Below are 27,429 nucleotides of genomic sequence, written 5' to 3' on the forward strand. Positions count from 1 at the left end.
AGAGGCTGCTAATTAAGTGGAAGTGCACAATGAATTTTGGCTGAAACAGTCTTGCCCCTAATTCCAGATCAAGTATCCTGGCAGTGTCCAGCAAAACACAACCTCTGTTTCTGGCATGTATGTCCATTCAAGAAGATTTTTAAAGCAGAAATGCAGAAAAATACAACTTAATATTGGATATCCCCAGGCCACCTTATTTAGCTGGCCTCTACATTATAGTTTTCTAAGCTGGGACCTCCCCACACTGATTAATATCCCCAAATGGACGAATGAGCAGCAGAATGGAACTTATGGAAACTTGTGCTTCACATATTTTAACATGCATAAACATAGGGAATGCATCTTTCTCCCTCTCATTCTTTTCCCCCTTTCCACCCACATTTCATCACCTATCAATAGCTGAAGCAGAGGGATCAAGCCACTTCCTCATAAACCTATTGGTACACTCTCCTTGAAGATAGAGAAGACATGGGTTAATCTGTGGCAACAAGGAAGAGAGATGGAAGGAAAAGTCTTAGCTTGTTACAAAGGTAATAACGGCACCCCAAACTGAGATTCCCAAAACAGTCTCTCCTGTGACAGCTGTAGTTCATAACCCCCACCCAACCTCACTTCAGCTTATCCCTCACTTGAACTGTGGCTGAGATATTCTGGGATCCCTAAATCTCCCAGGCAATTCAGGGTCTCTGAACACAGGACAGGGAAGTAAATGTGCCAGTATCAGGATGAATAACTTATTTACAGATTAATTTTCCCTGATCCTTTCAATGCACAATTAACTCTCCTCCCTTATAGGGAACTCCACTTTGCCCCACTACCTTGAGATGTGTTGAATGGTTCATTGACTACTCTAGCAAAAAGAATAAAGAATCTTGTGGCACCTGTGATTTATTGTAGCATAAGCTTTCGAGGTCTATTGAACTTCATCACTTCATCATGCACTTTATTAAATGCATGAAAATGTTATCCTAAACTGGTTATAGTGAAGGGGGGAGGGGGGATGTAAACAATGAGGCCCCAAGTGGCCATGAAAGGCAAAAAGCATGGTTTGTGACAATTCTATATCAAATAATAAGGTATTACAACTACAATTGTATTTAGTATCAAATGTATATTTGACGTTCCAAATAAAAATTGACCTTCCAAAATGACTGAACAAATGTACCTGACATATACGTGCACATACAGACACATGCATAATGAACATTCAACATACAGCATCTTCAACATGTTGACAAATAGAAGTGTATTTCGGATTTGGTGTCAATTTCTGAATTATTTTGAAAAGGATTTGTGTGCGCGCGTTTGTATATAGCTTAATGTTGTTTTTTAAAATCTAAATGTGTGCCTTTCATTAATGTACTTTTTATTTAAGACATAATTGCATATTTATTAAAAACAGATCTTTGTATCATGTTTATTTGTCTGACTCTAAATTTCTCATGTTGTGGTTGGATAGGAAGAGTATTTGGGAGGTTCTTGATACTGAATATCTTGACATTATGTAGGATCATTTTTAATTGTAAAAGCATTCTGTAAAAATATTTTTCTAAACCCGTTATAAAATTGTAAATTAAAAAATAGAATAAAAATTGCCAGCTCTTCTTTTCAGCCATTTTCTTGAGCTATAGCCGAGGAAGACGCGTCAAGAAGCTCCTCCGCCCTCCGCTGCAGCGTTTTGCCCCCTTTCCAGATTCCTTATTGGCTGGGGACCTGCATCCAATTCGGAGCTCCGCTTTTGGCCCTCGTTATGTAACTGGCTTCCTTAAAGTTGACAGTCGTGTTTTCGGACCTATCGGAGCAGCCTCTGGGTTGGTGACTTCCCCCTCTCATTGGGCTTTTTGGTTCTCCCCGGTTTCTCCCAAGCCTGACACCTCTTCGCTTTTACCTCAGCTGCCGGTCGTATTGGCGACTAGCCCTGTCATTCACCTCTCTGTTCCTACCAGGTGCCGGACTAGCCTCTCTGGCCCTGGCGCGCGCCGCGGGTGGGTCAGGGGGAGGAGCTCCTGGTGCTGCTGCTGCTAAGATCGCCGCCGCCGCTTCTGGTTTCAGCACCTTGGACGGCGGCGGCTGCACAGAAGCCGCCCGGGACTGCAGAAGAAGTCGGGGCAAGAAGAGCGCGGCGCGGCACGAGGAGGCTTGTGGCCCTCCCAGCCGCCCTCCGCTGGGGGCGCCTGCTGCCCTCCATTGCAGCTGTCCTGGCCCCAGCCTTGCGCCCCCTCCCCCGCCCCCGCCCGGGGCGTTCTTGGCAGCAGCGCTTCCTGAGGTGGTGGTGACAGGCGGCCGGCCTCCCAGGCGTCGTCGCCCAGTGGGGAACAGCTGGTCGGGGCGTTGTTTCCCACGCGCGGTGGTTGTTGTGGTTGCTGCTGCTGCTGCTGGACTCCTGGGTGGTTCGAGCTTCGGGTCATCGCGGCGTCCAGACCGAAGAGGCCCCCCTCGTGCCTCTAGGCGACGGATGGACAGTCAGCCTTGTGCTCGCCTTGGGCCAACAAGTTCCTCGCCAACAAGGGGATCCCCCACTCGGCCTGTGGTTGCTTAGTCGGGACCGAGAGCCAGGGGTCAAACAGGCCGATTAGATTCGAGAGACCTTTTGGCTTTGCTTCGATCAGAGTCCATGTGAGACTATGGGAGGTTCCTTCATGATTAACCAACGGTGGTTTAGCCCGGGAGCGCGGCGCTCACTCCAGCAACCTTGCCGCTGAACGTGGTGGGTGGGGGGTCCAGATCTGCAGGACGGGGAGAGGGGCGGCTTAGCTGTGTGAAGCGCAGCCAGATACGCCAGGCCTGCCAGAGAGGATGCGGTTCGTCCATCACCGTGAGGGCTCGATGGGTGTACGAAGAGCACTCGGTTGAGGAACAGTTGATTACTCACCCTGACGATTCTCAAAGGAAAAGGTGGCAGGGAAGATCAAGGAGCATCTGCAGTTCCTGTAGATGGCAGGCAAGCAAGTGCGACAGTGGTAGAGGCAGGAAGAGGAGAATTGCTTCTCGAAATAATTATATTGGCTAAAATAACATTGCCTGCTCTGGGCAGTAGCTCGGGAGTTCTGTAAGGCCAGTCACTTCAATATGTGAATATTTTTTCAGCTAAAAGTGATGAAAGTTAGTCAGCATGATAATTAGTTCATAGGCAAATATATTTAGGCCAGTTTGAACCTTGGCTTGGATTCTGATTACTAATATTTTTTATGGATTATTCAAGAATGACATCCTGCAGTTGCTACAGTTGATTGCTTTCTGAATTCCAGTTCTTGAGTTTGCTGACTGTGGAGTTTCACTCCTTTTAAAGGATCCTTTTCCAGCCTGCCTTCTGTATTTTGATAAAATGAAGTCTTCATATACTTCGGTCAAACTGAGATTCTAGTTAATGCAAAAGACTGTATTGCTGCATCACTCACTCAAAAATTTGAGCAGTTCTTTATTATTGTTGTTACTGTTATTATTTTGCTAAATGTGAGCCTGTTAAGGGCAAGCAATTTTTTGTCCCTGCAAAATCCTTCTTAACATCTTTTCTTCAAAATGAAGAAATTTAACTTTCACAAAGTTTTGGATGGTTTAACTTCGTCCCCTGGTGGAAGCAGCAGTGGTTCCAGTTTTGGCGGTGGGAGTGGCGGTAGCAGTGGGACTGGAGGTGCTTCTGTACATTCAGGAGGGACTGCAGGGACTCCCAGGGAGGAAATCCACGAGATTCTCACTTCAGACTATTTTCAGTTATGCAAGGTAAGAGTAGGATTTTCTTTCTTTGTTTCTTTCACACTAGAGTACTACATGAGGTTAACATAAAAAACTAAGTCAATATGGTGAATTTCTAGAATATCTTTCACTTGCTAGCTGATATTATATTAGAAATTGGAGACAAAGAATTTCTGTTCTTCCATGAGCACAGTTATGAAAAGCCAAATTTCAATACCAAGAATCTGATCCTGCTGTGACAGCCATGGATAACAGAGAATACTCAAAATATTTACGATGTTTGTATGAATGAGATATTAAGCTGCAATTGTTAGCACATTTATTTGAAAGTAAACAACATGTTTAGGATTTGAATTTTGGTCCCAAATATTCATATTTTGTCGGTCAATTCAGTTCTTTAAAAACTGATTGCATTATGTTCTCTGAAAATAATGATCATTCCAAATGCAATATATTAAACTGTGGCCTAGTTAAAAGCTCTGGAAGAGTCAACTGGAAGACTTCACATTTCAGTTGTCTTGCATACAGGACTGATAATTTAATAGGAATATTATTGGGATGTTAAATATATGTTTAATTTTATGGTTTCACTCATTTTTTCATAACAGTTGCTTACATTTTTGCATAATGAAATCAATTCTAGAAGCTCAGCTCTCATGAATAATCATACAATAATAAGCTGCATGTTTAAAGCAGCTCTCTTGATGAAAAATATTTGGGATTCATTTTTCATTTGCTGATACTGAATTTAAATTCTGTGGGATTTTTATTGTATAATGGAAAAAAGAACATGTTTTCTTATGTTAAGCATTCAAGATTTTTTGTTGTTCAGTGAAGGGAAGCAAGATGTTCACTGTTTTCTGTTAACTTTTACTAGTGTCCCATTCACAACTAAACTATCCCAAATAAATTGTTTTTCACATATTTAACATTAAGTGTTTCTCACATAATCCAAGATAGAAAAAAATGACTTTGGCTCTTAAATCTCACAGAAAACACAAACACACACACACACAATTTTATTTATTTATGAGGATAGTAATTAAAATATATGAAAACTTATGTTGTCTTTCCTCCCATTTAGGATTGTATTACTTTACTGTGGTTCTCCCCACAGTAACAAAAACATATAAATGAGTATGAAGTTTAAGCATGCAAAAATGGATGCTATGCATAAATATTGCAGTAATATGAATGTTGGAAAAGGGGTAAAGGCCAAGTACCCAATGCATCATGTTTTTTTATATTCAGTATCCAGAATATCCATTAGTCTCATGCACAGCAGAAAAGCACCTCTTTCTTCATTTGTTGTTTCAGAAATCTTTGTATTAAGCGTTGCATAAATGGTGATTACTGACTGGCCTTTTTTGATAAATAGATCTTCTTCTAAGTTCTAACATTGCTGCAGCTTTCTAAATAAAGACAGCAGCAGCAATGTTAAATCAATCAGTTTGATTGTACCATGGTAGAAGTTGACTTATTTTGATATTTCTACAGCAACATAATTTAGGCAAACCCAGTAATTTTTTCACTTTGGGTGTGCTCTAATTTGTGAAAGAAACTGAAGAAATCAGTAAACTATGACATTGCCAGTATAGGTTATGTTTACTACGTGTCAGACAAAATCTGGTCACTGTTCTGATTCTGAATGGTGTTTAAGATTAAGCAGCTCTCTAAAGGCACACATTTATGTGGTCTCTTATGTAAGAGATCTGAGACATTTTTGCCGTGTACTTCATCCCACATTGTTTACTAATCTACAGAACCAGTGGAGGCTAGACAATGTACATTGGTGGATTCCCACTTGGAGGGGCAGGGTCCCATTAAAAAGTGCACTGCCCAAAGTTTTTGCACATATAGGAATTGCTGATGGGTGATTTTGGTTAAACCTATTGATGTAAACTAGTGGTTTACACCAATTTCCCTGTGTCTCTAGATCATTCTGTTAAGAAGTGAACTGTGAGATCCTTGTGGCATATTTTTAAAAACTTGCAGATGTACAAATACTACCACCCTTATACTTAAAATTCCTATGAAATCCTGACATTTGGCTAATTACCATCTACCAAATAAGTTTTTTTGACCTTATTCATCTATCTAGTTGTTGTTTCAACACACATTAAATTAACATTGCAAATCCATATTATTAAAATAATTCTATAAATAAAATATATATTTAGAAAAAAAAGCTGACACTGCATCTGACTCCATGTGCTATAACTGTGGAGAGAGAAATAAACCTCTTTTCTAAAGACAGTGATAATTTAGATGAACACATATTTACTAGGAGGTATGCTGTCAACAGCCATATTTCCTAAGCAAGTGATCTGAGAGACTCGGTGTAAAGTTTCCAATCCACATTTAATTTTTCTTATATGCCTGTTTTCTCTTGTTCTCCTTAGAGTGTCCAAATGCAAAGGAGGGAAGGGCTCTTGTATTTTTAATATTGTAGTGAAAAGGGAATTTTGGCAGGTGAAGCTTGCAGTGAAGGGGTGAAGAAAGCTGCACGCACCAAATGTTCTTTTTTCTATATAACAGGTAAAGGAACTGTCCCGTGTGCATCTGGGCTCTCTTTTGTCTCAGTTTTTATTTCTGCCTCTCACCATGTTTTTAAAACCAAAAGAAGGTGTTAGAGGTGTAAGTTGTTAATCCATATTAAGATGGGGCATGAACCATTTGGGGGTCCCAGCTCACAAGATCAATGCATTCGATTTCTCCATATTGCCTGGCCAATCAACATGTGATATGAGAAATTCTTGATCAGATCTCCCAATGTCTTAATTTCCCTGAAACCAACCAGAGTGTTTATGTGCCTGTGTGCATGACTGTGCGAGAGAGATATCTGGATCAGGACTGCAGCCTTGATGCAAATCCAGGGGTGTAGCAAGGTTGGAGTGGGCCCAGAGATGAGATCTTAAAATGCCCCCCTCCACCCCCCCCACACACACATCCAGGGCCTCCACACACCCCAGGCTCCCAAGGATTTAAGTCTGATATTTCAAAATAAGTATGCTTCCTGGAAATACATTTAACCGAATATACACACACTGCACAATATATAGTGATATACATTGAATACTATATATTTGTGCTACTTTTAATGTCTAGAACACACTAGAAACACTAATTATTAAAATGGGCCCCTCACTGCAGATTAGCAAAGGAGACTTTCAACCATGCAGTGTGAGCCTATGTATGTTTTCTCAGAATTCTGAACAAATTCAGTAAAGTTTGAATCCAGGAGGATTTTCACATGAGGCTTTTAAAGCCCTTTAACACACATCTCCTCTGGAATGGAGGTGCTACATTCACATGTTGGTCAGATTTACCCTGAAGTCCCTGCGAGTTATTGGGGAGCAGTTCACACACAAGAAAAATAAAATAAAAGCACAACACATGCTTCACAGTTCTCACTCAGACCTTCTGGGTTGCAGAACAACTTGAACATAAGTGCATTTATGAATGAATGAATGAATATAATATAATATAATATAATATAATATAATATAATAAATATAATATAATATATTTGTTCCAGAAGTTTTTGTAATTTTCTGCCATGAAACAAGCCACTTATAGGACTTTTTAGATAGTTACAAAGCTAGCAAATTTTCCAATCTATTTTAAATTAAATATTCAGAGACTTCTCAGTCTCCACCCCCCCATCAAAGCCCTATGGCAAGCAGATTGCTAAATATCGTGGGGGGGGTAACCACAAAAAGGAATTCACATTCTACCTGGCAAAGGCTGGGCTGGCTGGCCTAGGCAGATGGTCTGCTGCAAACTATGGTGGCCACTCTGCCTGCCTCCTTCCTTGCTTGCTTGCCTTGGGGCCTGCCGGCGTACTCGAGTTCAGGCTTCAGCGAGGCCTACATGGAGGCCTCTCTGGAAGCCCCGCCCACCCGCCAATCTGCTGAGAGCCAGGGAGAGAAAGAGCTCCTAGTAGCTTGCCAGCTGCTTAGATTGCCGGCCAGGAGGACAAGCAGGAGAGAGGGTGAACAGGGCAAGTGGCTGTGGGGCCTTGGGGCTGGGCAGTGGGCAATGGGGAGTCATGTGAGGTGTCTCTGGGGGTCCCCTCCAGGCAGTGGGGCCCCCAGACAACTTGCCTAATTACGATTAGGCAAAGGGACAACTGATTTTAGATTGTGAGCCCTTTGGGGACAGGGATCCATCTTATTTATTTACTTTGTAAACCGCCCTGAGCCATTTTTGGAAGGGCGGTATAGAAATCGAATATATGATGATGATGATGATGATGATCATCATCATCATCATCATAATTCTGCCCATGTGCATGCAAATCATACCCCTGAAGCAATTGTTTATTACAGAAGGAGAAAAACATATAAGTACTCATAGTATCTGTATATTTTCTCCTCCTCGGCTAACAACAACTTCATGTGGAGGGGAGTGATAAGTAATTTGCATTGGGGGCTCCTCGCTTCCTCCCTACTGTTACTGCCACGAGTGCAGCAGTTGCCAGTTAATGGGCGAGAGTGGGAGGGAGGACAAACTGATTCTCCTCCAGTTCTTCTCTGGCTCATATTTCAGACCAAGCCAGACAAGAATCATTGAGTGGGGGAATTGACCCAGTTCAGGAGAACATTATGAATGTGCCAAATTAGTATTCTGAACTAGATAATTAAGAGTGACAATCCCCATGTCACATTTTAAAAGTTACAGCTCAGGTGGTGATGACATTGTTTTTAGTGGCATCCTTGTGAAAAGTATAATATTTATTTTTATTTATTTTTACATTTACATCCGCTCTTCCTCCAAGGAGAGGGAGAGCTGGTCTTGTGGTAGCAAGCATGACTTGTCCCCTTAGCTAAGCAGGATCTGCCCTGGTTGCATTGAATGGGAGACCACATGTGAACACTGTAAGATATCCTCCTCAGAGGATGGGGCCACTCTGGGAAGAGCAGAAAGTTCCAAGTTCCTTCCCTGGCTTCTCCAAGATAGGGCTGAGAGAGATTCCTGCCTGCAACCTTGGAGAAGCCACTGCCAGTCTGTGTAGACAATACTGAGCTAGATAGACCAATGGTCTGATTCAGTATCTGGCAGCTTCCTATGTTCCTGTGGAGCCCAGAGCAGTGGTTATATATATCCTCACAACAACCTTGTGAAATAGGCCAAGCTGGGAGATAAGTGACTGGCCCAGAGTTTCATGGCTGAGTGGGGAGCCTCAGTAATCATCCTTGTCATCATTTATTGTTTAAAAAGTATTCAAAATATTAGGCTCTCTCTCTATCTATAGATCTATATCTATCTATCTGTCTATTCCTGCCCAGCTTACAGGGCCTCCAAAAGGAAGGGAGCTTGGAGGAAGTTTTATGCTTGCTGCATGAAACTGAAAAATTAAGGAACCTAAAAAAGAGTTACAATGAGCTACCTGTGTGATTTTAGTCCACTATTACAATGTTGCTGTTATTACAAAATATATTTAGGAGACTTTTAATTTCTTGGCAGTGGCATTCCAATAAGAATCCAACAAATGTATTTCCACATAAATGTCTGTCTTTGTGATAGATAGTTCTCAGGACCAAATGGCATGTTACTCAGGAGATTTGCAATTTGTTCTGCTTTATTTTTAATGAAATGCAGCCACAAGGGGCTGCCAGCTGTGGTAGGAGGTTTTTAACCCCTTCCCTGTTCACCAGTTCCTGAACCAGCACCACCTCCAAACAACCTAGTATTCCACTCTCCCCACACACAGGGGAAACAGAATCCTGAGGGGCAATCTGAGAAAATGGAAGGAGCAGTTAAAAACTCTCTCCCCCAGCATTGGTACTCCAATGAAGTTTGCAGCTGCCTGTGGCAAAGCTGGGTCTGGACTCCTATTACTTCAAACTGCAGTTGGGGAATCATGTGACTTCATGTCCTGCCATTCAAAAATCTCCCTGCAAATAGAAAATAATAGATATCATCATAATAGAAGAGTATTCAGTCATGTGGACCCTCGCATGCAACTGGAAATAGTACAGCCCACACAAAAATTTACCTCACCATCTTGGGCAATGTCTTCTTGCACAAGGGCATTAGACAAGTGCCTTGTCAAGCGTAGGAAAGAACCAGATTTACTTCTTTGCAGTCATATTGCACGAAGGTGGATAGGATTGATTTAAATTAGGGCTGCATAACTTTGGTCCTCTAACTGTATTTGGACTACAACTCCTATCATCCCCAGCCAAAGTGGCCCATTGTGAGAGATAATGGGAGTTGTAGACCAACAACAGCTGGAGGGTAGAAGTTGTGCAGCCACCATGAGGAAAACCTGGTTTTTATCTCACTGTTTAAATCAAGTTTCCCACTGATACCTTTTCACATATTTCTTAAACAATGGTGCAAGTCTGATCCCTAAAAAATATTAATTTATATCTCAGAGTAAAACTGAGCATTAAAACTTGTTAATTTACAACTCAATAGAACATTTACAATCTAGGAGGGTATATGACTTGATTTTTACTAATTTAGGAAATGGTTCAGCTGCATTCTCACATTCACTGTGATCCTGGTTAGTTAACCAAGATTACTGAGCCCCACATTTAACTAGGATAGGTAACCAATCAATCAATCAATCAATCAATCATTGATTGATTGATTGGTAACCAGGAATGTTTTAACCTGGGAAATTTGCATTCTCACAACCAGCTCCATGGGGCTAAGCAATCTTGGTAACTCTTTAACCATGATCGCCTTGATTGTGAGAGCAAAGTCTATTTAACAAGTATGGACTCATGACAAAATGTTGCCATATAGCCCAGGTTCCATGAAGCTCTCCACATGAGCAGTGTGGGACAGCACAGACAAGCAGGGAGCTCAGCCTGGGTTGCTGGATCGGCTGCCCACATGACTATTGGCTCTGTCACAAAGCCGGTAGGGGCAGCGGGGTTCAGGGGCTGCCTGGCCCTGAAAATCCCAGAATGCCCTGTGCAAGTGCACGAGACATTCTGGGGAGACCCCTGAAGCCGGGAGGCTTGTTGGAGCCTCCGGTTGGGGGTATCTTTGTGAGGCGGCGCAGAGCCGTGCAGTGGCAACTCACAAGCGCCGAAATGGGCTTAGCGGAGTGCTTGCTCTGCTAACCTAGTTTAAGGGGAGGGGTACTTTGGGAGATTTGCTACCGGGAGCTGTGCAGCCCCTGTTGCAGCACACAACCTCCCAAAAGCGGGCTGGGCTCCCTTAGCCTGCTCTTGGGAGGTTGAGAGAATACCCTCCATGTGTTACTTGGATCTATGTCTGAGCAGAGTGAAAAAACAAAAGTTTGCAATGGAGACAAGAGTCCTTGCTATAACTAGGGTCACCCCCCCCCGTTTTCTGGGTTTGGGGGCAGGCACTGGTGTTCAGTACCACTTCCTTTTCATCCAGCCCTGAAGCTTCAAGAGTTAATGTTAAGAAGCGGGGCTCTTCAGCTTTGTGTAATTGCTATAGCGTGGGCTATGGTATGTTTCTTCTATTTTGTTGTCTGAAACTCCAGAGCTGGTGAGTTCTGTGGAAATTCCCGCAAATTCCCTCAAAACCTGCCCATTAGCACATGGAAGGGCAGTACTTCATAACACCAAGAGATGAACTGTGCCAAACTCATCCTTCAGAAACAGGTTACCTGACTGGTGAGGAAGTAACCAAGTTTCAGCATTTTCTTTTGAGCAGGAGGGGTTGTGACTGTCTTGATGAAGTATTTTTCAAGCTGATAGGTTTGCTGCTCTTTTAGCTCAGACCCTCCCCCCACCTCTGAGTTCCATTAGCCCTGCTTCACTCTCCCTTTCCTTAACCTGCTACTGCATTAACCCCAAGTATGTGAGCTGGTCAATCACTGGATTCCCATACCTGACAATTGACCAGCTGCATGACTGGGATTAATGTGGTGGTGGTGGGGGCAAAATGAGGGAGAGCAAGGCAGCCAGGGTGGGGTGAGAAGAGTGGAAACAAGCCTGCCTGCCTGCCTGCCCTCACCTGGATGGGCCACCACAGCCACAGGATGAAGCAGGAATCCCGCAAGAATCACTTTTGGAGACCTACCTTCTAAGAAGGATGGAAGCTACTACAAAAGAGTGCCTCCCAGCTCCACCCCAGCTAGTCATTCCAGAATCCAGACCAGGATCAGTGGTTTTGAAAACTGCTAGTCCAGAGGTATACCAAGAATAATGGTATAGAAAGCCACTAAGAGATCCAGAAAAATAATCATGGTCGCACTCCCCTGTTGATCTCCCATGGTAAGGCATCCACTGGGATGACCAAGGCAGCTTCAGTTCCAAAACCAGGTCAGAAGCCAGATTGCAAAGTATCTAAGTTTTATTTAAGAAAAACTACAGCTGGTTTGTCACCATGCACTCAAGCACCTTGTCCAGAAAATGTAAATTAGAAACAGACCAGGACAATAATTATTCAGGCCAGATAGGTCAAATTATGTTTTTTTCAGTCTTAATGGTCTCTCTATAAGAGTTTCTAGAATCATCTTCTCACAGCGATGACATTACATCGGACAGCAATGTCATGTCCTAGATGATTTAATAAATCAGGATGGGCAAGGGTCAAGAGGCAAGTTGTAGGAATCTTGTCCACGTGCTCAGGTTGCATCAGCTAAAAAGTATCAAAGAACCAGGACTGGTTCTGACCACCTCCACCCCAAAAACTGCAAAAGAGAAGTTACCATTAGCACCAATTACAATAGCAGTTCAGAGGATGATTTTTGTTGGGATTGTGGTACGGGGGAATAGAGTCAACTTGCTCCTCCAATGATGCAGTCCTAATCTGAATTTGGACTCCCTATGACTGCTGTATTAGAAATATCTACACATGGAAGTGTAAAAATGCAGTTAACATCATGTGTTTATTTGACGCATCGTCTATCACACAGGCAGCCTCCAGGGCCGGATTAAGCTAGTGCAGGGCCTGTAGCATATGTTATAACGGGGCCCTAAATTTAAAAAATGCACATAAATATTAAAACATAAATTATTTACTTGTGACAAATGTCTGTCGCTTCAGTAATACTATTACTTACATGTAGGTATCAATTTCAAATGTATTTTATTTCTCACATCATGGATCAACTGGGACCTGTTTCTCTCCTTGCTTTTTTCAGATTCATTCCTTGTTATAGCCATAAACCCCAACAACCAAATAGTTACCTCTGCAGCCTGCTGGAAAGTTGCTCTGTGCACACAGTGCCTTCACAGTTGAGTAATCACAGCAGGTTCTCAGCCCTCTAGGTGAGGGCATATTGTTTTCAAGAAAAAAGAATATTTTTTTTTAACCTTGTGCCTGCCGGGCCCGGCATTCCTGGCTCAGGCTCTTCGGATTCTTTTGTGTGTGTGTGTGTGTGGGGGGGTAGTAGTCAGCACTGCATCACCCTGCGGGAATGGCGGTGGGTGGTGGCGGGTAGACATGCTCCTCTCTGAGCATAAAGCAGCAGCCAGTCAGCCCAACGAGAGGAGTGGGTAGAAAGAGGGGTCAGGTGGGGTGGTGAGACCACACGTAAGAGAGAGAAGCGCCGGAGGGATCGGCTATTACGTGCGATTGCAAGCGATGTGTGCGTCGCTTGGTGTGATAAGGTTGCATGCCGCAGGCATGAGGAGGAAGTGTGTACGCGTGCAGGCTGCCCACACCTATCATCAGCCCCCACGAGAAGCACGTGGGCGAAGGGCAACTGGGCAAGGAGGCAGCAGCCTATTGGAATCGGGCGGCAGCCGCCAACTCGGTAGAGAAATGGCTGGGCAACAACAACGAGGAGAGAAGCCGCGCTGCGGCATCAAGTAGAGAGCAGAATGGGGCAGTTGGAAGCTGGGCGTGTGGGGCCCTCGAAAATGTGGGGCCCTTAGCACATGCTACAGCCAGCTTCTTGGTAATAGACTTTTATCAAAGTGTCATCAGTATGGAGGAATGGCAACTGGAAGTACAAGGCAACTAGCCATTTCAAACAAGCAAATTTTGAGATGCCACAATGAGAGGTGAATTTGCAGCAATTGAATCTGGGCGATGAAATGGATGCTGTACAGAAAACAGACCACCCCACTCCACCATTACTTCTTGTGGATTCCACACTATGGAGATTTAATATCTAGAGCATGAGTTGTTGTGGGGCAAGATTGGGGCTGTGCAATTTACAGAAAGTGGCTGTTCCTCAACCTTTCAAGTTCCAGTTTGCCCTTGTTCTGTTCTTTCCTGCTCTGTTGTTTCTTATTCTGTTAATTCCTTGCTCTGTTGTCCTTTGTTTTATTCATTCCTTGCTCTGTTGTTTTCTTTTCAGTTATTACTCAGTTATCGTAGAGTGGGGTACCTAGTTCAATTCAGAGGACTTTATTCGTTTACTACTATTTTTCTTTGTGAGTCTTTCGTTTCGAGTAGCTTCGCTGCTACTTTCTGTTTAACTCACAGGGGGAGAGCTGAAGGGGTTGTAAATCCTGTTGGGTTAGCTGAGCTAACAGATTTACGACAGATTCATCTCCACCACCTGGGTCAGAGGCCAGTAACTGATGCTTGAGGTTTGCCTGCCCATTCCCCCTTGGGATCTGATTTCAGACTGCCACTTCTTGTCTGGACCATGACACTCACTACTGTGCAAGTCAGACTGTTTCACAGCCCTTACAGTTAGGATGGTTAGAGGTCTTGGGAAGAATAGATTGAAGCCTACTCTGGGAAGAGAAGGAGCAGCTTCAAGAGGTGAGCAAGCTTCTCTAATCAACACCATCTAGCTTTCCCCCCTTTAAACTAACAGGAAGAGGGGAGATCTTGAGGGGCTGGTTTATCTTTAAGGGATAAGTCCTAGTCTCTTGCTAGGGCTAGCATAGTCTTTGTGTGTTATTTGCCAGGGCTAGCATTTGCCAGGGCTTGCAAACTCCTGTGTTTTAGTTTGTCCCTGTCTAGAGGGGGTGGAGTCAGCTAGGGCTGGGGGAGACCCCACATTCCTTTGAGTCACATCCTGTGTCTCAGTTGGAAGCCTACTTTCTACTCAAGAGGTGTAGGCCCGAGAGCATAGTGCATAGCCAACTGGGATAGCAAACAAGATGTTGGAGTTTTGTAGGAGTTTAGCGGGAAGTGTGTGGGGGAGCCTGGAACAATCCCCTGTGATCAAAAGTAGCCCAGTGGAGAAGAGAAGGTAAGTACAAATCCCTCCCTAATATTCTTGAGAAAGGCTGTTTGGACAGTTAAATAGCTGACCATTACTGCTGAGACCTATCCTTCAAATAAACTATCTCTAAATAGTGTAAACAGCCAGCAAAACCAGTATGAAGCTAGAAAGCCAGCAGGAGAGGGGGCACCCTAGTGTATTGCACAGAGTGTCGCATATATGACTATTTGCTCCATGGGCAGAAGTCATGGGTGTGTGCTTGGTGCAAGGAGCTTTCAGGGAACAAGTTTTGTTCCCTCGAGACCAAGGTGGAGGATCTGGAGAAGCTCAGAGAGACAGAGAGGCCTGCGAACGAGACCTTCAGGGACGTGGTAGAGGCATCCCACTCCAAGGCAGATAGCTCCTCTGCCTGCGGGGAGAATTAAGGTCTTTGGGAAGGAGGACATCGGTCTGAGGAAGAGGGAAATGCTCCTTTAGAAGGGACCCCTTCCATGGAAGAGAAGGAGGTGGGGGCATTCTTGTAGTGGGTGCTTCAATCATTAGAGGTATAGAGAGATGGGTTTGTGATCCACATGTTGACCGCACGGTGACTTGCCTGCCTGGTACGAAGGTTGCGGACATCATGCAGTGTCTAGATAGGCTGTTAGGCAGTGCTGGGGAGGTGACAACTGTTGTGGTTCATGTCGGCACCAACAATGTGGGGAAGTGTAGTTGGGAATTTAGGCTGATAGGTAGCGTTTTGAAGTCCAGTTCCCTCAAGGTAGTATTCTCAGAAATGCTATCTGTTCCATGTGCAGGTACAGTGAGACAGGCGGAGCTGAGGGGTTTCAATGCATGGATGAGACGTTGGTGCTGGGAGGAGGGGTTTAGATTTGTTAGGCACTGGGATACGTTTTGGGGCAAGCAAGGCTTGTACAAAAGGGATGGGCTGCACGAACCAAGATGGAACTAGACTGCTGGTGCTTAAAATCAAAAAGGTTGCAGAGCAGCTTTTAAAATGATGCCTGGGGAATAGCCGACAGGAGCTGGACAGTATCTGGTTCTGCAAATGCCATCCTTTAAAGTGCGAGGGTGCAGAGGATTCAGATAAAAGAAAGGGACAGAGCAGAACCAGATAAAGAGCAGACAGAAGGCTGTGCCAGCTTGTCAGAGTCAAAAGAAAGGTAGCAGACATCAGGGAAGAGATTCAGCACATAGGTGCTTATATGCCAATGCCAGAAGCCTCACGAGCCAAGATGGGTGAGCTGGAGTGCTTGGTTGCTAACACAGAAATAGATATAGTGAGCATAACAGAAACATGGTGGAACAGTGAGAACCCCTGGGACACTGTTATCCCTGGATGTAAACTCTATAGAAAGGACAGGGAGGGGCACCTTGGAGGTGGAGTAGCACTGTATGTTAATGAAGGGATAGAATCTAACAAAGTAGAAAACCTAGGAGGACCCTGTGGGTGACAATACCCTGTGGGTGACAATACAAGGCCTGAAAGGAAATGTGCTAGTGAGGACATGCTATCGCCCTCCGGATCAAAATGCGGACAGTGACTGGGAGTTGCAGGAGGATATCAGGGAGGCTTCAAGGAGAGGCAGAGCAGTAATAATGGATGACTTCAATTACCCACACACAGACTGGGTAAATTCACAGTCAGGTAATGACAAAGTGGTCAAATTTCTAGATATGCTAAATGACTGTGCCCTAGAACAGTTGGTCATGGGACCAACCAGAGAGAAGGCGACCATGGACTTAATCCTGTGTGGCACAGAGGACCTGGTGTTTGATGTCAGTGTTGATGACCCTTAGTGAACAGTGAGCATAGTGCGGACATAGCATACATGTGGGGAGAGAATCACCAAGGAAGTCTAACACAGACATTTTGAATTTCAGAAGAGGAAACTTCTCCAGAATGAGAAGTATGGTGAAAAGAAAGCTGAAAGGGAAAATCAGGAGAGTCATTTTGCTCCAGAATGCATGGAGTTTACTCAAAGCCACAACATTAGAAGCCCAGTTAGATTGTATACCCAAAAGGAGGAAAGGTACCACTAAGTCCAGGAAGATGCCAGCATGGCTAACAAGTCAAGGAAGCCTTAAAAGGGAAGAAGATTTCCTTCCAGAATTGGAATGCCTGTCAAAATGAAGAGAACAGAAAGGAACACAAACTTGGGGGCGGGGGGGGGGGGGGGGCGGGGCGGGGATGCAAGGTGACAATAAGAGAGGCAAAATGAGAGTTTGAGGAACATTTAGGTAAAAGCATTAAGGGGAATAACAAAAACTTATTTAAATACATCAGAATCAGGAAACCTGTCAGGGAGGCGGTTGGGCCATTAGATAATGAGGAATTATTAAAGAAAGGGATTATTAAGGAGGATATGGAGGTTGCAGAGAAGCTAAATGAGCCAGTAGTGGTTAGATGCTGGACTAGGACCGGGGAGACCCGAGATCAAATCCCCATTCAGCCATGAGACTTGCTGGGTGACTCTGGGCCAGTCACTTCTCTCTCAGCCTAACCTACTTCACAGGGTTGTTGTGAGGAGAAACCTAAGTATGTAGTACAGCGCTCTGGGCAACTTGGAGGCAGAGCGGGATATAAAATGTAATGTAAATAAGTAAGTAAGTAAGTTCTTTGTGTCCGTCTTCACAGCAGAGGATACTGAGCATATACCTGTTCTTGAACTAGGCTTTTTGGGGATGGAGGCTAAAGAACTGAGTCAGATAGAAGCGACAAAAGATGACGTTCTAAACTGTCTGAAAAAAACGGAAAGCTAGCAAATCACCCTTGCCAGACGGCATCCATCCAAGAGTCCTCAAAGAACTCAAATATGAAATTGCCGACCTCCTTGCTAAAATATATAACTTATCCCTGCAATCAGGCTCTGTACCGGAGAACTGGAAAGTAGCAAATGTAACCCTGATTTACAAAAAGGGATCCAGGGGTGATCCGGAAAATTACAGGCCGGTTAGCTTAACGTCTGTTCCAGGCAAATTGATGGAAAGCATCCTCAAGGATAAAATTGTAACGCACATAGAAGAACAGTCCCTGCTGGGAGAGAACCAGCATGGCTTCTGCAAAGATAATATCTTGCCTCATGAACCTTTTGGAGTTCTTTGAGAGTGTCACAAGTGCAAAACCATGTATCTTCCAAATCCCTTTGCAAGGTCAGTTTGCATTTCAATCACACTGAATACAACACATACTTAACTAAACCATTCAAACTCAAAAGCTTTTTGCGTTTCTTATCTTCTGCTAATCACTCAGTGCCTCAGCTGGAGTGGAGAGAGTCAGAGAAGTCAATTTCAATTGCAATGCTTTTCCAAAGAACAAAGCATTCTGTCCAAAACACAGTCATTTCGATTTGGAAACAAAAATCTCTGTTTTTTAATTCTTGATTTTGTTTTGGTTACAGAACCTCCGAAATTGCCGTTTTCGGGCACAAAACGTTTTGTACCCAAATCGAAATGCACAAACCTAATTTTTTTCCTGTCCATCAATTTAACTTAGTATTGTTGCAGTGATGTTGCTCGAGGGCTTAGGCAACACTACTTCTCCTAACCCCAAAGCTGCTGTTGCCAATTCCTTTGGAATGTTCTCTCCTTTTGTGCTAAGACCTCCATGGATGTGCACAAAATGGATTTTGTGTTCTGATTTGAGCTCGAAATGAAATGCAGATGGCCAAAACGTTTTGTTGAAATAGCAGCCAACCCTGGCTGTTTTGATGAAACAAACTAGAAACATTTTGAGTGTTTCGGAGATAGGGAACAATGGGGAAATTTGACATACCCCATTGTTCCTCATGGGTAGCTCTGGGTGGTAGGGCATGATGGATGCTACCTACCACCCAATCCACAAAAGAAATGGGCAGGCACAAAACATTTTTAACCTTTTCACAAAATCCCCATATCCTATGGGGGTTTGGGGGAAAGGTTAAACATTTGTTTAAAATTGCCTGCTTGCCCATTTCTTTTGTATGTTTGGTGGTAGATAGCACGCATCATGCCCTACTACACAACCCACATTGGTGTCCCTACCAATGGGCTAGGGAGCTACCCCAGTGGGGAACAATGGGGTGTTTCGAGTTTCCCCATTGTCCCTTATGGCCAAAACAAGCCACACTCACAGAGTGTACACAAGTTTTACATTGCAAATAGCAATGCATTTTGCAACCCTGCCTCCAAAAACACTGTAGAATCACCCAGTAAAGGGGAATCTGTCCCTCCCAAAAAAGTCTAAAAATGGCCAAAAAAGAATCACTGACCTAGAATCCACTGTTAGCCACAGTGTAGTAACATCTTTGGCCCAAGTTACTCTTTCACACACATTATGAGCATTTTCTCATGAGAAGTGACAAAAGGCTGCAGGGTTTGCGGAGAGGAAGCCCTAAAGAGCTTACCTCCCTGCAGACGCTCATGCCGTCTTTCCTGGGCAGACGGATTGCACACGCATGCACCTTGGACAGTTCCGTGCCGATGCTGACTGGGGCTGCAGGGAGGCATGCTACAGTCCTGCACACCCGCCTTTTGTGAGAGCACTGGTGGGGGGAAAGTGATGGGGCTGGTGCTGGCAGGTAGGCAGCACCTCCCCTGCCCCTTAAAGGAACTCCCCCACACTGGTTGCGTGCACATCCCTACTCCCTTAGCCCAGTTTTGCATGTGCATGTGAATAGACTCTATGACTTCTTACTTCCTAGTATTGCAACAGCTGCCACAGCAACACCCTTACCTAACAGCAAGGATAGCCATTAGGGATGTGCGTTTCGTTCTGGATACAAAATGTTTTGTGCACAAAACAGGCCATTTTGGCTGTTTTGTAGCCAAAACAAAACACCCGATGCTCAAAACAGAAAATTTTGCAGCCAAAACAAAATGTCTCTTTTTCGGATACAAAACGTTTTGTTGTTTCGGTTGTTCTGGAACTCCATTTTTCAATTGCAAAAAGTCTTTCTCCTTCAGTCTCCATTTTGAATTTTGACATTTGTTTGAATTTCCAGCCCTTCCAGCCCTTCCAGCCCTTCCAGCCCGCAGATTGGCTACCAAAAGCATGGGCTGATCTGCTGGTAACTGCCTCCTTATTCCTTTTAAGCAAATGTAAGGGTAATTTTTACCCTCATTGGCTAGTGGGGCAGTGTGAATTTACCCTCACTGGCCAGTGGGGGAGTGTGCATTTCATTGCTGTTGTTTCACACTGTTGTGTGTAGATCAATTGCATTTTGGGCGGGGGGGATGTGGATGTGCATGACCTTTGGAAATCTGCCTGATTTCCCCCAAAGCTCTGCTGTTGTTGATGTGTGATGTGTGTTGTTGATGTTATTGGGGGTGGATTTGGGGCAGAAAGGGGGCTTTGGGAGCAGAAGAGTGGTTCAGGTGGTAGTGCCCCAATGGGTGCCTGCTGCCACCCAGATTTCAAAGGAATTGGGAAAAGGGCTGATTTTTAAAGAATTTCTGAAGTTGACATGTCTTTGGGGCATATTCGGGGCAGAAAGGGTACCTGAGCGGCAAAACAGTGGGTTGGGTGGCAGTGCCCCAAGGGGTGCCTGCCACAACCCAGATTCCAAAGGAATAGGGCAAAGGGTTGATTTCTTAGAAATTGTTGGAGTTTATGCTTCTTTACAGTTCCCCCCCTTAGGGAATAATGGAGGTTTCAGTAGACCCATAACTCCACCTGGGGGGCACTGGGGTGGCTGGGAGCGAGTGGTGGTGTAGTGCACATAGGGTGCCAACCACCCCCATGGGTTGCTAACCCATGGGGTGCTGGGGTCTGTTGTTTCTGAGATGTTCTGAGTGTAGGTTCTCTGGTAGCATATGAGATTTTCAATGAGAAGCCATGAATCCACTCTCACATGCTACCAGAGAATCTGAATCTACACTCAAAACATCTCAGAAACAACAGAACCCAGTACCCCATGGGTTAGCAACCCATGGGGGTGGTTGGCACCCTATGTGCTCTACACCACCACTTGCACCAACCCCGGTGCCCCACAAGTGCAGTTATGGGGCTGCTGAAACCTCCATCATTCCCTATGGGGAAGCACTTGAAAGATGTGTAAACTCCATTAAATCTTTAAAAATCAGCCCTCTGCCCAATCCGTTGAAATAACTCTGGCAGTTTCTTTGCCCCCACTGGGCACTACCACCCACCCTACTCTGCTCTGGGCCACCCCTTCCCCCCAAACATGAAGCTATACTTTTGTTGAAACCTCCATTATTCCATTATTCCCTATGGGAAAAACCCTATACTTCAAAAATTCACCAAAGATCAGCCCTTTGCTCAACTCCTCTGAAATTTGGGTGGTAGTTTCCACCCATTGGGCACTACCACCCCCACCCACTAGTTTTCTCTGGGGGCATTTTTAAAAATCCAAAACGTTTCGGATTCGGATTTTGCAATTTCGAACAAAGAACAAAATTGGGGTGTTTCGGATTGGCTGGTTTTGAACAAAGAACAAAATGGGGGTGTTTCGGATTCGGGCCAAAAACAAAACAGAAAAAAACACAAAACGCACAACCCTACCATAAGCTCAATTAGAGCAACTTTAGCCACATTTTGATTGAAATCAGAGCAGTGAGTGAAGCACAAGTTAATCCTAAGGCCAGACATGGAGTTCATCACAGCAATCACTAAGAAATATTGCGCGTGCGCGCGCGCACACACACACACACACACACGAAGGCAGGCTCCCTTTGTCAATCTTAGATCCAGCAAAGCCAGATAGTAAAACCAGCAATAGCACAGACTATTATACTCAGTGCTGAGAAAACAACAACAAAAAATCAAACCTACCTACCTCCTCTTCTGATGTATCCTCTTCTTCAAGAGAGGCACACTATAATGGCTCTCTCTGCTTCCCAGTTCCTTTGAATATACTTTGAAATTCCCTCATTTTGTGTCCCCCTTCCTCCCTCCCCCCAACCAATGGGGGCACAATTGCCCATGGCTACACTTGATTTGTATAAGAAGCCAAACAAGAAGCAAGGAGATTGCACGCCAATCAGAAGTCAGTTCCAGAAAACCAATCAGCAAGGGAAAAACAGGCCTCCAAAATTGCGCTCAAAACATCTAAACATTTCGCTCGAAATGGAGTTGTACTGTTCTGAACTTGAAACAGGCCCTTCATTTAGAGGGTGTTCTGTTTTGAGCTTGAAATGTTTTTGAGCTCGAGTCAAAATGTTTCAACATCGAAATGTTCTGCACATCCCTACTGGCCAAGCTGCTCTGGAAGGAGATGATGTCATTATCAGGGTCCTTGGGGCAATTGGGCCAGAAAGTCTCCAGCCTGGCCAAAGAACTTACCCATTTCTGATCTTTAGGTACTTTCACATGATACAGCCACATTTTGTTTTTTCTGTAGATTCTTGGTGTGCACATCTGCATACTGTGTAGGATTGTACGTGGAGTCAGGGAAGGGGCCAGATTTTAAGGGGGCAGCCACTAATAGCCACTGAACAGTTTACGTTTAGGTTACCTGAGAGAGCACCTTACTCTGCAAGATCCGCATCAGTCAGTAAGATCATCAGGAGAGGTCTGACTTTGGGTGCCATCTGGTGCCAATTTGGGATCAGGCCTTCTCAGTAGTCACCCCTAGGTTTTAGAATGCACTTCTTGCGAGTATAAGAGGTTGATCATCCTTGGAAGCCTCCAAGAGAGCTATAAAGATTCACCTCTTCACCTTGACTTTTAATTATACTTAAGTGGTTTTCATGGTTTTAAAATGAGTTTTATGTTATTTTTAAAATTATTATTTTATGCTTCATGTTAACATTTTAAATGGTTTTCTTTTTTATTATGAACCACCCTGAGCTGTTTTTGGATGGGCAGTATGTAAATGAAATAATAATAAATAATAGGCCTGCCTTCCATCTATGTGAATCTTTCCCCCTCTCAATAAAAGAATGGTATTTGATGCACAAATGGCATCAAATATATATTTTTACATATATTTGTAAAAATATGCTGGATGTCAGTGTGCGGTGTAAAAAGTAGCGCATTCTGCTAATTTAAGTGGTAGGATTGTGTCTGCCAAATTTGATATCTCTAGGTAATCACAAAATATAACTTTATTTTGCACAAACAAATCCACATACAATACAAACAAATTTCAAAATATATAGATTTTTTATATTTTAGATGTATTTTAGATTTTAGTTGTATTGCTTACTATCTGCCCCACAGGACAGGCTGCTGGACTGTGGTGAGGCTTTGCAGGACTGGGGCCCACAGGAGGTGACTTGGCAGTTTCCTGGTTTTCATCTGCTGGAGCTTGCTGCTCAGGGCTATTTAGGGTGCTGCCAGTGGTGGCGGGCCCACCACTGAAGGGGCGACACCAAAGGGGGTCACCCCTTTGGTGAAGCCACTTTGGGGGACAGCGAGGGTGAGGGCCAGCCCCCTGGCCCAGGTATTTGTTTGTGGGGAGGGGATTTAATAGTGGAGCTTCTGTTTCAATTAGTCCTGGATGTGATTGTTTTAGAGCGTGTCTGGGCTTACCTGGAGATGGAGAGACGGGGTGTGTGTCCACTGGGATGGCCATTCCAGTGGTGGTGGGGAACAGAAGAAGTAAGGTTGGCAGGTCAGCGGGACATTACAGAGGAAGGGGACTTGGAAATATAATAGCTGTTTCCCCTTCCAGCTGTCCTGCCAGCTCTTTGATCTTGGGAAGCAGTGCTGACTACCCTTGGAACCTCACCTTGCTCCTCTGTAATGCCAGGTTGGTCCAGAACAAATCAGAAACTATCCATGATTTGATTCTGGGTGAAGGTGCTGACCTGGTATGTATTACATAGACCTGGCTGGGGGGAGGCTGGGGGCCCAGTGTGGTCCCAGCTTCTCCCTCCAGGGTACTCTGTTGAGGAGTGGATGAGGGACCATGGGTGGGGGCGTGGAGTGGCTGTGGTCTATAAGAACAATATCTCACTTACCAGGATCCCTATTGAGGCGTTGGACCATATCGAATGTGTGCACTTAAGTTTGGGGACCAGGATTAGACTGGGACTTCTGTTGGTGTACCGATTGCCCCGCTGCTCAACAGAGTCCCTAACTGAGCCGACGGACTTGGTCTTGGGCTTGGTGTTGGAGTCCCCCAAGCTTGTGGTGCTGGGGGACTTCAGTGTTCATTTCGGGACCAAATTGTTCAGCGTGGCTCAGGGGTTCATATTAGCCATGACGAGTATGGGCCTATCCCAAGTGGTCTCGGGACTGACGCACATTTCAGGTTACATGCTTGATTTGGTCTTTCACTCTGATCAGGGTGGTGTTCCATGGATGGGGACTCCTGTGATTTCACCATTGTCATGGATGGGTCACCATCTAGTTAAGGTTGGACTTACAGTAACTTCCCACTTTTGCAGGGGTGAGGGACATATTAGGATGGTCCGCCCAAGAAGGTTATTGGAGCCAATAGGATTTCAAGAAGCCTTGGAGGTATTTAGTGTTGGCTATGCCAGCGATCCTGTTGATGCCCTGGTGGAAAACTGGAATAGCAAACTCACTGGGGCAGTGGACATGATCGTTCCTAAGTGTCCTCTCCAACCCGCTTCAAAATTGGCCCCTTGGTATACGGAAGAACTACGGAGGCTGAAGCAGCGAGGTAGATGACTGGAGCGCAAGTGGAGAAAGGCTCGACTTGAATCTGATAGATTACAACATAGAGAGCATTTGAAGATCTACGCTCAGGTGATACGTGCGGCAAAGAAGCGATTCTTTTCTGCCCATATTGCATCTGCAAGTTCACATCCGGCGGAGCTGTTTAGGGTTGTGAGTGGGTTAGTATGTGCCCCTCCTCCCTTGAATCAGAATCTGGAACCATCGATTCCCTGCTGTGACATGTTTAATGAATTCTTTGTGGAAAACTCTCGTATTTGGTCCGATTTAGATTCCGTCTCCACAATTACTTCAGTGTCTGGTGTGGAGGTGTCCAGCGACTCCTCTTGTGTGGTTAAGTTGGATCAGTTCCAGTTTGTGATTCCTGATGATGTGGACGAGCTGATTGGAACATTGCAACCTATCACCTGTTCTCTTGACCCTTGCCTGACATGGCTTGTACTATCTGGCAGGGGGTTGTTGTAGAAACTATAAATGCATCTCTGAGGGAAGGCAGGATGCCTCCTTGTCTTAAGGAGGCAATTATTAGACCGCTTTTGAAGAAGCCTACCTTGGATTCCTCAGAGTTGAGCAACTACAGGCCTGTTTCCAACCTTCCGTGGCTGGGCAAGGCAATTATTAGACCGCTTTTGAAGAAGCCTACCTTGGATTCCTCAGAGTTGAGCAACTACAGGCCTGTTTCCAACCTTCTGTGACTGGGCAAGGTAATAGAGAGGGTGGTGGCCTCCCAACTCCAGACAGTCTTGGAGGAAACTGATTATCTAAAGTTTAGATAACCCATTTCAAACTGGCTTTCGGGCAGGTTATGGGGTGGAGACTGCCTTGGTCGGCCTGACGGATGATCTCCAATTGCAAATTGAAAGAGGAAGTGTGACTCTGTTGGTCCTTTTGGAACTCTTGGCGGCATTCGATACTATCAACCATAGTATCCTTCTGGAGCATCTGAGGGGGTTGGGAGTGTCACTGTTTTGCGGTGGTTTTGCTCCTACCTCTCAGGCAGGTTCCAGATGGTGTCCCTTGGAGACTGTTGTTCTTCAGAATCTGAACTTTTGTATGGTGTCCCTCAGGGCTCCATATTGTCTCAGATGTTGTTTAACATCTACATGAAACCGCTGGGAGAGATCATGAGGAGATTTGGTACAGGGTGCTATCAGTATTCTGATGACACCCAAATCTACTTCTCCATGTCAATATCAATGGGAGGGGGCATAACCTCCCTAAATGCCTGTCTGGAGGAGGTAATGGGCTGGATGAGGGATAACAAACTGAGACCGAATCCAGATAAGACGGAGGTACTCATTGTGCAGGATCGAAACTTGGGAGATGAGTTTGATCTGCCTGTTCTGGATGGGGTCACACTTCCCCAGAAGGAACAGGTACGCAGTGTGGGGGTGCTTCTGGATCTGAGCCTCTCCTTGATCTCCCAGGTTGAGGCGGTGGCCTGAAGTACCTTTGATCAGCTTTGGCTGATATGCCAGCTGCGTCCGTTTCTTCATAAACAACCTCAGAATAGTGGTACATCTGCTGGTAACCTCCAGACTGGATTAATGCAATGCGCTCTATATGGGTCTGCCCTTGTGTGTAGTCTGGAAACTACAGCTGGTTCAGAATGCGGCAGCCAGGTTGGTCTCTGGGTCATCTTGGCGAGACCATATTATTCCTGTATTGAAAGAGCTACACTGGCTGCCAATAGTTTTCTGGGCAAAATACAAGGTGCTGGTTATAACCTATAAAGCCCTAAACGGCTTGGGCCTTGGGTATTTAAGATAACGTCTTCTTCGTTATGAACCCCGCTCATTGAGATCATAAGGAGAGGTCCGTCTGCAGTTGCCACCGGCTGGTCTGGTGGCTACTCAGAGACGGGCCTTCTTCGTTGCTGCCCCGAGCCTTTGGAATGTGCTCCCTAGTGAAATAAGAGCCTCCCCATCCCTGGGGGACCCCACTTCTTACTTCCCTCCGTTGTGAAAACTCTCCATTTATACCTACCCTATTGCTGCCCCAGAGCTTTGGAACACTCTCCCTGCTGAAATAAGAGCCTCCCCATCTCTGACAACTTTTAAAAAGTCTTTAAAGACACATCTGTTCACCCAGGCTTTTTACTGATATTGTTTTGATTGTTTTGAATGTTGTTTTTAGAATATTGTTTTTTAAAAATTAAATTGTTGTGTTTTAAATTTCTTGTCTTTGTTTTTAACTAATGTTTTACTTTTGTTTTTATCTTGTAAACTGTCCAGAGACGTAAGTTTTGGGCAGTATAAAAATATGTTAAATAAATACTAATAATGATGGTGGTGATGATGATGTTTTAGCTTTTTGTTTGCTTTTTGTAAACTGCCCAGAGACGTGAGTTTTGGGCGGTATAGGTGTTAAATAAATGGATAGATAGATGGATAGATAGACAGATAAAATTGTATTGAATTTTACTTACTTCCCCTCTCTGTGCTGTGACCATCCAGGTATTTTGTTTTTAGGCCTTTTCTGATATATTTTTCTTTGTCTCTTCTTTGCTCTTCTTTCATTTTCTTCACCTGCAGCTTTCCCTGGCAGTTTTTCCCATGGGACTTTTAAAGCCCTTTAACTCACATGTCCTCCGGAATGGAGGGGGTGCGGTGCGTTCACAAATCAGATTTACTCCAAAGTCCCTGCGAGTTATTGGGTAGCAGTTCACACACAATTCATGCTTTTCACAGCATGTTCGAGTACAGCCCGATTTATATCTGGGGTAAAAAAAATACACTTTTTGCGTCATTTTTTTGGGACAACTTTGAATTGCAGTGAAGCCTTCCAATAAACTCATGGTAAAGCCTGCCATGTGTAAATGTCCCTGCTGAATTAGGATTCCCTTTGTGATTGCAACTCTGTGTCATTTAAGAATTTAATCATATGAACAACTCTGCAGTAAAGCTAGAAGCAAAAACCCTGGAATCAATTGACTGATCTCTTTCCTAATTTATTTTTATTTTTTATTTTTAGCGAAGCTGGTGGTGTATGGAAGATAATGTAATTACGTTTTAAATAACTGTATTATACATATCAGGCGTTCATCTGTTTGTTTCCCTTCTCCCTGGATTAATTGGTTACA

The 27,429-nt window shown here is 44.4% G+C and overlaps 1 protein-coding gene across 2 annotated transcripts in view; it reads left to right on the forward strand.

The window, feature by feature from the left end:
* The first annotated feature begins 1,865 nt into the window (after positions 1–1,865).
* Positions 1,866–27,429, forward strand: part of STXBP5L (syntaxin binding protein 5L) — a 182,396-nt gene continuing 156,832 nt past the window's right edge. For both annotated transcript variants that reach the window (XM_053302765.1, XM_053302766.1), the window contains exon 1: positions 1,866–3,720. In XM_053302765.1, the coding sequence (XP_053158740.1) occupies positions 3,520–3,720 (201 nt within the window). In that variant the 5' untranslated portion in view covers positions 1,866–3,519. The remainder of the gene's footprint in view (positions 3,721–27,429) is intronic.

The sequence above is a fragment of the Hemicordylus capensis genome, chromosome 2, assembly GCF_027244095.1.
Source record: "Hemicordylus capensis ecotype Gifberg chromosome 2, rHemCap1.1.pri, whole genome shotgun sequence".
In the NCBI taxonomy this organism is placed as follows: domain Eukaryota; kingdom Metazoa; phylum Chordata; class Lepidosauria; order Squamata; family Cordylidae; genus Hemicordylus; species Hemicordylus capensis.